The 10,791-nt window shown below is 46.5% G+C and overlaps 1 protein-coding gene across 1 annotated transcript; it reads right to left on the bottom strand.

The window, feature by feature from the left end:
* Positions 1 to 218: 218 nt before the first annotated feature.
* Positions 219 to 9,234, bottom strand: LOC146064669 (C-C motif chemokine 12-like). Its single transcript, XM_083178441.1, has 4 exons — positions 9,110 to 9,234; positions 7,422 to 7,533; positions 4,808 to 4,879; positions 219 to 1,841 (listed from the first exon to the last, which is right to left on the bottom strand). Exons 1-4 carry the CDS (start codon positions 9,177 to 9,179, stop codon positions 1,799 to 1,801), a joined length of 297 nt encoding a protein of 98 aa, XP_083034567.1. The 5' UTR covers positions 9,180 to 9,234; the 3' UTR covers positions 219 to 1,798.
* Between the last annotated feature and the right edge of the window lie 1,557 nt (positions 9,235 to 10,791).

Below are 10,791 nucleotides of genomic sequence, written 5' to 3'. Positions count from 1 at the left end.
TGCGCGCTCCTGTGTTCATCCCCCTTATGGTCGCTGGTGGCAGGAGCTTCCCTCTACGGCTCCCCCGGCAGAGGCCCCTGTTCATCAGCGACCATCTCTGGTCGCTTATGAAAACCGGACACTGAGCCATATATTGCACCTGCACCGTGTGTACACAGCTTTAGGTAACAAATCATGCCAATAATACACAACACACAAATAAAAAGAAGAGAGGGAAATTCAGTTATAAATATTTTATTGAGACTTGTCATACTGTATATGGGCAGACTTTTCGGTTCCATGTAAATTAATATTTCCAAAACAGTTAAGTTATTATTACATTATTAATAAATAATCCATGTCATTTTTCAGTAAACGGGGAAGAAGGGAAGTGTTTAATAAATACATGTCAGGAAATATAAAATACACGTGCATACCGTCAGTAATAACCATTTGCATATAATCTGTACACAGCACTGGCATCCACCTAGTCATAACATTGATAAGCCGGTTACTGATCTTACTAAAGGAGACTTAGCACAATTTATGCTGATATATAGAAGCCAATCAGATATCCGATGTATGTACTGTATGTGCCTCATTACCCATTTTCTGCACTCTGCTTGTCTAATTTATTTCCCAAATGCAATCATTTAGGAATAATTAGAACTCAGCAGTGTTGTACTGCACCTTTAATGTAATCTCAGTTATTGCACTTGGGAAATAAATGGGGTAAATTAGAGCATTGCGCTGTGAAATGTAATTGTGAACTAACGATCCATAGAGTTTAGCAGTAAGTGATCATACTCGGAATAGGGGTTTTACATAACATCCCATCTCCGACCCCATAACATCAATCCCTCTCTATTAGCTCCTTGCATCCCCATGCTGCATTAATAAATAACGAAAAACTCTATTATCCCATTTTCAGCAGCACAGTAACGATTTTTTGGTTCTCGTGGCCTATTAGGATGTTGCTTTTTTTCTTATTAAACATTGGCTGGTACAGTATGTTAAATTACTGCTAAGGATTCTGGATCTGTAAATTATACAAACTAAAAGTGCAACAAACAAATCCTATGGGGTTTATTTACGAAGACGGGAATTCTAGTTCAGATGGGATGTTGCTAGGGGCAACCAATCAGAACCGACTTCTTATTTATTTAGCATCTTCTAGAAGAGAATAGATTGGTTGCCGTAGCAACATCCCATACGAAATAGAACTCATATCTGAGTAAATTGCCCCCTATGAATCAAAAACGGTAAAAGTTTAGGCAATGGGCATTAGAATAATTTTCATGTAAGGATTTCAACATTAGTGCATATTGCACTGTACTATTTATATACCACAATCCCCGCAGAAGGTGGGTACACACTAAACGCTGTGTGTACCCAGCGATATCATTGTCAACGTGCATGCAGAGTTGACGGTGAAAGTCGCTTGTGATGTGCGGTCGCTTGTGATGTGTGGTCATCACCAACATACTGTAGTGTATACACACTGGACGATATTCAGATTTTGTGGTTCCGACCCGTCAGATTTGGCAAAATCATTAGGAATATTGTCTAGTGTGTACCCAGCTTAACACTGAATATTTTTAATAAATACAAAATATGTTTTCTTTTCCAGGTCTGTTAACAAAAACTGTGACAGAATAAATTAACTGGACGGCAAACGGCCACCAAATTAAATATTTATAAATTACATGTAGTTGCATTCAGATATGTCTTGTAAACGTCATTCTCCATCGATGATCCTGGATCGATTTTTATGTGACATGGCTGATTGCTGAGTTGCTTGTATTCCGGCACTTCTGCATTATGCTGTAGCATTCTTATTTTGTTGCGCTTCTTTACTTAACCTAAAAAAATATATATATTATATTATTAATCGCGTGGATAGATAAAACACCCTCTTTCAGTCAATAGTGCAATATACATCACTACTGGTGTCTATATATGGACATTTACCCTTTCTGAGCATAACTACTGTATGTGGGGCTACTTGGACATTTTTGGAGCGCACCTAACAGTTTGCAGTCTGCGACAGTGCAGGGTCTGAAATTATAAATAATCTAGCATTGGAGCACCCTATAGTTCCACCAATAGCACTACAACTAGAAAGGTCCAGTGAGGTCAACTATATTCACTGGAACTTTAAAATGGGATGATGTGGATGACGTGGTTGGGCCCATATACATACTGTAGCCTATGGCACTGCTCCATTCTCTACATTAGGTGGAGGTCGACATAGGAAAGGCCAATATATTGGGTCGACCACTGAAGGCCTTAGGTCGACAGATGAAAAAGGCCAATCTGCTTAATGTTGACAGGGTCAAAATGTCGACACACGCATAAGGTCAACATTGGGAAGGTCGACAGTCAAAAATGGGTTTTCACTTTTTTGAGCCGAAGTGTGCCAACCGGCAGTAGTCACCGAGCCCGAAGCATGGCAAGCGCATCAGACAGAATGTGGCACACTTATAGGCAAATGCAGGAAGGGGGGGGGGGATTCCGGTTGCCCAGAAACCCCCCCTACTCTTTGCAAGTAGCTCGGTGTATAGCAATGGTATATAATATGATTGCTAGAGCTGCCGTTACATCATGCAATTTAAGGGTCTGGTTGCTGTGTGTGGATCCTCAATCACTGTACTGGACCAGAAAGTAGCTACCGGAAGAGACAGGAGCCTTACCATGAGGTGGGAGAATGTGAGCTTAGAAAGTACAGTACTGGTTCTGTTACTGTAGGTTTGTGTATTTATTTCTTTATTATGTTATATTTAAACTTTTCCTGACCACTTATTTTTCTTATTTAAATGTTTGATACAGCCTTTACTATTTAGACCATCTATATAGTTAGATATTTATATTGTATTCCGTTCAGTATCCAGTGTATAAAATGACCAATGTTTACATAAATGTCCAGTGTCGTTACTAGGTTCTTGTACCGCTCCCCCAGACTCCCGCACATGCTCCAAAATCCTGCAGAGTGGAGAATGTGGACTGCATTTGGAAACCCCTAAGGGCTATTTCACACGCTCCGGCTCCTGCCGGGCAGCGAAATCCCGCACGACGAAAAGCCGTGCCGCACACTGTAGTTAATAATGGACACAATTGTGTCCATTCACACTGGACGGCCACGGCCCAGCCGCCTGGTTGCAGCCGGATCCCACCACTGGAAGGGATGGCTGCTGGGCTGTGGCCATCCCCTCCATTGTAAACTACTGTGTGCAGCACGGCTTCCTGGCCGTGCTGGATTTCGGAGCTTGTGAAAAAACCCTAAGGAAATGGTCAGTTTGCCACTGCACTGTGCACTGTCTGGGAAAACTATCGGTTAGTACAGGGGTCGGGAACCAATGGCTCGCGAGCCAGGTGTGGCTCTTTTGATGATTGCATATGGCTCGCAGACTGCCTGATTTTTTATCCCCTTTCTATGAGGATACGCGGCTGACATCGGGGGAATGGATTGAGCCGTCAGCGCGGCGGCGGGGGGGGGGATGTGGGTGGAAGAGCTGATACGCCGCAGTGTGTACTGTAGGCTCTTCCAGCTACATCCCACACCCGCCGTGCTGACAGGCTGCCCGCCGCGCTGATAGGCTCCCCACCTCTGCTGACACGTGGGGAATCACTGCGCGCCACACGGGTGCTGGAGGCTTTTGGACACTGACGGTGAGTGTAACTTACAGCAGTAAGTTTGTGCTGGGGCATTCTGTGCACTTCTATTATACTGCTGGGGGCATTATGTGTGGTATACTGCTGGGGGCATTATGTGTGGTATACTGCTGGGGGCATTATGTGTGGTATACTGCTGGGGGCATTATGTGTGGTATACTGCTGGGGGCATCATGTGTGGTATACTGCTGGGGGCATTCTGTGCACTTCTATTATACTGCTGGGGGCATTATGTGTGTGTTATACTGCTGGGGGCATTATCTGTGGTATACTGCTGGGGGCATTATGTGTGTGTTATACTGCTGGGGGCATTATGTGGGGTATACTGCTGGAGGCATTATGTGTGTTATACTGCTGGGGGCATTATGTGTGTTATACTGCTGGGGGCATTATGTGTGTTATACTGCTGGGGGCATTATCTGTGTTCCTGCTGGGGGCATTATGTGTGGTATACTGCTGGAGGCATTATGTGTGGTATACTGCTGGGGGCATTATGTGTGTTATACTGCTGGGGGCATTATCTGTGTTCCTGCTGGGGGCATTATGTGTGGTATACTGCTGGGGGCATTATGTGTGGTATACTGCTGGGGGCATTATGTGGGGTATACTGCTGGAGGCATTATGTGTGTTATACTGCTGGGGGCATTATGTGTGGTATACTGCTGGGGGCATTATGTGTGGTATACTGCTGGGGGCATTCTGTGCACTTCTATTATACTGCTGGGGGCATTATGTGTGTGTTATACTGCTGGGGGCATTATGTGTGGTATACTGCTGGGGGCATTATGTGGGGTATACTGCTGGGGGCATTATGTGTGTTATACTGCTCGCATTAATGGTGAGTATTATAACAACATTATTTAAAAGAATAAATTCAGAGGCGTTTTATACTGACATTTACTTGAATTCACTTTTAAAATATATTATATGGCTCTCACTGAAATAAATTTCCAAATATTTTGCTTTCATGGCTCTCTTAGTCAAAAAGGTTCCTGACCCCTGGGTTAGTAGCTAGGGAGGTGAAATGTATCATTGCATCTATAAGCCACAATGTTCCCTGAGTCTGTTTAATGTTACATTATATATTGAATACACCAGTTCCACGATGTTGTAATACCATGCAGCATAGTCTCATAGACAGAGCAGTTACATTTACCTTTTCATCTCCAGCTTAACCCAGCGGACATTAGGTTTGGCACAACGATAATTTCCAACTATTGTCTTAAATCTGAATGGAAGAAGATGCATTGTTAGAGAATACTACTTATCTAAGTAATAAGCAGAAAGACAACACAAATGCACACACTGGGGCTTATACATACTTGCAAAAAACAAAACAAAAAAGACCAAACCATGTTGCAATGGACGGGGGTGCATTTATTGATTTATTGCACATTGGGGAAATGACTGATTGCTTTTGCATGTAGTGAGCAAATATTTTGGACAGCTTTGATATTACACATAAAATTAGAAAGGACACAGCTGACAATATGGTTTTGCCAAGGTACACAGGCCCGGCGGCAGGGGGGTCAAGGGGGACATCTGGTTCGGAGGGGCCCCATGATCACGGGGCACAAAAAAAATGCACTCCGTTTTTTTATTATGCTGTCTGCTCCACCGCTGGCTTGGAGCCAACAAACATGCAGAGCTATCCCTGTCTCGGTTACCTGTCACCTGGTATAACTATTTGCTGTCTAGCTGCGAAAGCCAGGCAAAGGATGGCTCTGCTCCTGTATGCTGCTAAGCATGCAGCAGGAGCTAAAAGAAGATGGCTGCCCCCATACAGACTACACAAAGATGGCCGCCGCCCATCAATGAGAAGCCAGGGTTTCCCCAGTAAAAATAGAGAGTACAGAAAAAAGGGGAGGAGATTAACAGAGGAGTGTGAGGGGAAGATTTGCAGGAAAAAGGTCCAGAGAACCTGCTTAATGTCTACTCCACCTTTTTAATTAACCAGGTAAGTGTCTTGGGGGAGGGGAGAGAGTATCTATCTATCTATCTATCTATCTATCTATCTATCTATCTATCTATCTACACACACATATATGTGAAGAGGGTTTTTTGGGGGGAGGGGGCCTGGAGATGTCCATGTACCGGGCCCCATGATTTCTGTTGCCGGCCCTGAAGGTACAAAATAATTTTTATTTTTTTTATCCAAGCCTGCGTATAATATTTCTAGACCATGGTTGCAGACTTTCTGGCTGTACATATCATCGGGGATGTGGCACGGCCTAGGAGGTGGTGAAAGGGCAAGGTGGACCCCAACGCATTATTGTGGCCACACCAGGAATGTAGGGGTTTGGATACACCACATACTGAGACTACCTACTTCACTTGGTTAGACCAGCTCCTGAAGACTTTCCCAAGTTTTCTGGGTATCTTGGAGCAACACCCGGTTTTTGGGACCCTCCGTGCCAGTCGGAGCGAGTAGGAAACAGATACTATAAGACTTGCTGACACTTTCATGCTGGGGTTAAATATTTAACCCTAAATTAGGGGGGGGGGGGGTTTGGTCCACTCCTTCTGTCAAATTCCTTCTTAGATGGACAAACCCATGTGCACTGCAGGTGGGATAGATGTTACTTGTACAGAGAGAGTTAGATTTGGGTGTGGTTTTACTTCAAAATGAGATCTGTATTGCAGTGTAAAAAATAAAGCAGTCAGTATTTTCCCTGCACAGAAACAAAATAACTTACCCTAATCTAAATATCTCTGCACATTTTACATCTCCCCCCCCCCCCCCTGCAGTGCACATGGTTTTGGGGTGAACCAAAATAACCCCCTAGGACTGTAACTAGTCATTTGTGGGCCCCAAAGCAACATTTGTAACATCCCATAATTTGTTCAATAAGGACACATATTTACTAAGTACAGTAGGACAGCTTACAGCAGGCATGTCAAAACTGTGGCCCTCCAGCTGTTGTCAAACTACACATCCCAGCATGCCTTGCCATAGTTAGCATTCCCTTATAGCAACACTGTGGCAAGGCATGATGGGACTTGTAGTTTCACAACAGCTGAAGGGCCCTAATTTGGACATACCATATTTACTATCCATGCCAGATGGTATATGGTACAGTTCAGTGGAAATATCTTGCAGTTACTGGTTATTTCCGACTGACAGTACCAACCCAAACATCCAAGTGCTGCCTCCAAACATGTGCTGCCACCAAGCACATGCCTAATTGCAAGTTCACTACTGCCCATAGCAAAAAATCCACATAGATACATGGGACAGAAAAGAAAGATAGTCCCCTCCCCAGCATCACTTTACTGCACCAGGTTCACAATGCTTTAGGAAGTCCCGGAGACTAGCATCCCCCACTGGAGCACAGATCCCCTGACCCTTGAAAGGTGAGTATGACTTTTTTGTTTTTATAAAGTTTAAAATATTGATCAGCTGGTGCGTCCTTCAGACACACACAGCTGATCACACTGCAATGCACTGCAATGCACTGCAATCCCTGCAATGGGGCCAGAGGAAGCTGCGTAGAAGCCCCAAATTGCATCTGAGGCCTGTGATTTGCCAGTAACAGGACTCAATGCAATTTTTCACAGTTTTTTTTTTTTGTAGTACATTTGGGCAGATCACATTTGGGCAGATCACATCTCCCATTATAAGTATGGGAAATGCAATCTGGTTACTAAAAAAAAAAAAAAAAGTGAACTAAAGGATTTTGAGCAGTTTTTAACAAAAATTGCTCCAACGGCCATTTAATGCATTTAGGTGATACTAAAATAATGTTAGTATTTTGGTCTCCAATACTCACACTACAGCTTCAACACATGGTGGGGCTGCCTTTTGGAGATGAAATTCTGTTAGGTTAAACATAGGTTTAGCAGAGGAGACCTCGGTGCAGCAGTTTATGGTCTTGCCTGTGTCTGAAAATAATGAGTATAGAGATATACATTAGAGAACAATAATAGACGTTTTTAGAAAGACACAACAATGGAGTCAATCCATTCACATGTTCTGTTGTGGCACCAGTAAGAACTTATGGCTCCTCCAATATGACAGATTTTTGTTTGCAGCCTCAGACCACAATTGCGATGCTTGGGGGAGCGAGCGGCAGTGGGGAATGTGTGGGCGCCGGCGGGTGGCGCACGCAGCACTTACATGCCTGCCGCAGCATCGCTGGCTGCCCCGCTGGCTGAGGCTGAGCGCCGGAGTCAGCTGCGGCGTGGGTGCGGCAATGAAACCTGCTGAAAGGGAGCAGCTAGACAGCCTCACCACCCACGAGTCCAGTCCTCACAATTATTATTATAATAGGTGCGTTTTTCTACAAAAACAAAGAAAAGTACTGTGGTGTGCGTGGGGGTTCCGTCACCTCCCAGCCACATACTGCTCCCCTGCAGCCGATGCAGCTCAACATGGCTGTCCCCGGCACCTCCTCCTCCCCCCTGCAGCCAGGAGGACATCTGGCTGCGTTGCCAGGGGGAGGAGGGGTTTACCTTTCGGGGTCCAGGAGGACCTGCAGGAAGGTAAGCCGGAGGGAGGGGGAGAGGGGGGTCAGCGAGGCGGCAGGGTTGCGGCGGAGGCGGCGGGCGGCGAAAAGAAGCACATAGGCTTCTTTAGGGTATCGCCACCCAAAGGCGGCGATACCCTGCCCGGCGGTATTGGTACGGCCGGGTTTTAGTACATATGAAAATGTGGTAAAACAGGGGTTTTACCACATTTTCAGCCTAATAGATCTCACCCTAAGTCAATTAAAATTAAAGTTATTACACAATTTTGAGTGCCAAGCAGTTTACAAGAATAGCATGATGCGGCGCCATTTTTCTGGTGTTTTCAGCATGCACACTATGCATGTACAGAGGGACAACTGGGTCTCAGTCCAGGAAGTCCAGTGCCGAAGCCCCATTGCAATGAACAGCTCTTGTCCCAAGAGCTGTCCATTGCGTTAATAATCACATACTGTATGTTAGTGTACATGCGAATATTAAGAATGTGGTAGCCGGCGATGTGGGGTGGTGGATGTTAGCGCATCCCCCCATAGCCTCTGGTGCTCAGACTCTAAAGCACTGCCATTCAAAGAAGGGGGGGGGGGGGGGGGGGGGGGGGAGGAGGCAGGATGGAGGAGGCTGCACATGCTGTGACTGTAACCATAATGAAATATATGGTTCCAGTATATTGATAGAATATAGGAGAAGTTTGCAGGTTAGAGAACTATGTACATTGTAGTGTGTATAGGGCAGTCTGGTGTCTCTTCAATGTTCCCTTATTCTTCCTGTATGACATAAGGGGGCCAATGTATTAACCCTTAAAAGAGATAAACGCAAGGGTGATAAAGAGCGATGAATGTCCTGCCAATCAGCTCCTAACTGTCAAGTTATAGGCGATTGGCTGGACATTTATCGCTCTTTATCACCCTTGCGTTTATCTCTTTTTAAGGCTTAATACATTTGCCCCTCTGTTTTAAGCAAAACCTTCACCATGACCCTTTGAATCCCCACTTACCAGCTGATGCTATGACAATAGCAGATGTGATGAGGAGAGACAGGCAGAGCATTGTCTTCGCTGAGCACATGTTTCTGGATGGCCTTTGGTCTACTTGGGTCTGGGTCCTCCTCTCTTGCAGGCAAGGCAGCTGAGCAGTGTGATGGACACATTGGGATGCCTTCTTTTAAAGGTCTAAATTGAGGAACTTTGAAAGGAAAAGGATATGATTTTTTTATTTCCATGTAATGATTGTTGCAACAGCACATGCAGGCCAAAGCTGGATGACACATCATGTTGTATTATACAGCACAGCCAGGAAATCTCTGCTTGAGTTCTATGAACATAGGTGCTAGTACTCATCACATTAATACAAGATCTGCACACCCTTGAGTACTACCACCCATACTGCTTACCTGAGTACCAGCACCCATACTGCACACACCTGAGTACCTGCACCAAAAATCCACACCCCTGAGTACCAGCGCCAATACTGCACACCCCTGAGTACCAGCACCCATACTGCACACCCCTGAGTACCAGCACCAAACGTGCACACCCCTGAGTACCAGCGCCCATACTGCATACCCCTGAGTACCAGCGCCCATACTGCACACACCTGAGTACCAGCACCCATACTGCACACCCCTGAATACCAGCGCCCATACTGCACACACCTGAGTACCAGCACCCATACTGCACACCCCTGAGTACCAGCGCCCATACTGCACACACCTGAGTACCAGCACCCATACTGCACACCCCTGAATACCAGCGCCCATACTGCACACACCTGAGTACCAGCGCAGATACTGCACGCCCCGAGTACCAGCACCCATAGTGACACCCCTGAGTACCAGCGCCAATACTGCACACACCTGAGTACCAGCGCCCATACTGCACACCCCTGAGTACCAGCGCCCATACTGCACACCCCTGAGTACCAGCACCCATACTGCACACCCCTGAGTACCAGCGCCAAAAGTGCACACCCCTGAGTACCAGCGCCAATACTGCACACCCCTGAGTACCAGCGCCCATACTGCACACCCCTGAGTACCAGCACCCATACTGCACACCCCTGAGTACCAGCGCAGATACTGCACACCCCTGAATACCAGCGCCCATACTGCACACACCTGAGTACCAGCGCCCATACTGCACGCCCCCGAGTACCAGCACCCATAGTGCACACCCCTGAGTACCAGCGCCCATACTGCACACCCCTGAGTACCAACGCCCATACTGCACACCCCTGGGTACCAGCACCCATAATGCACACCCCTGAGTACCAGCACAGATACTGCACGCCCCGAGTACCAGCACCCATACTGCACACCCCTGAGTACCAGCACCCATACTGCATACCCCTGAGTAGCAGCGCCCATACTGCACACCCCCAAGTACCAGCACCCATACTGCACACCCCCGAGTACCAGCACCCATACTGCACACCCATGAGTAGCAGCACCCATACTGCTTACCTGAGTACCAGCGCCCATACTGCACACACCTGAGTACCAGCGCCCATACTGCACACAGCTGAGTACCAGCACCAAAAGTGCATACCCCTGAGTAGCAGCACCCATACTGCACACCCCTGAGTACCACCACCCATACTGCACACCCCTAAGTACCAGCGCCCATACTGCACACCCCTGAGTAGCACTGCCCATTCTGCACACCCCTGAGTAGCACCACCC

The sequence above is a fragment of the Crinia signifera genome, chromosome 3 (genome assembly GCF_055691185.1).
Source record: "Crinia signifera chromosome 3, ASM5569118v1, whole genome shotgun sequence".
Lineage (NCBI taxonomy): Eukaryota > Metazoa > Chordata > Amphibia > Anura > Myobatrachidae > Crinia > Crinia signifera.
Note: the sequence above shows the minus strand (reverse complement) of the source record. Positions and strands in the feature narration are given on the sequence as shown.

What these genes read in the sequence shown, in the direction of transcription:
- LOC146064669 (XM_083178441.1), bottom strand. Translation starts at nt 9,179, where the DNA reads ATGTGCTCAGCGAAGACAATGCTCTGCCTGTCTCTCCTCATCACATCT. An exon ending in TATTGTCATAGCATCAGCTG is followed by an intron (nt 7,534 to 9,109) that starts GTAAGTGGGGAT and finishes CATTATTTTCAG; the next exon opens with ACACAGGCAAGACCATAAAC. An exon ending in CCATGTGTTGAAGCTGTAGT is followed by an intron (nt 4,880 to 7,421) that starts GTGAGTATTGGA and finishes TCTTCCATTCAG; the next exon opens with ATTTAAGACAATAGTTGGAA.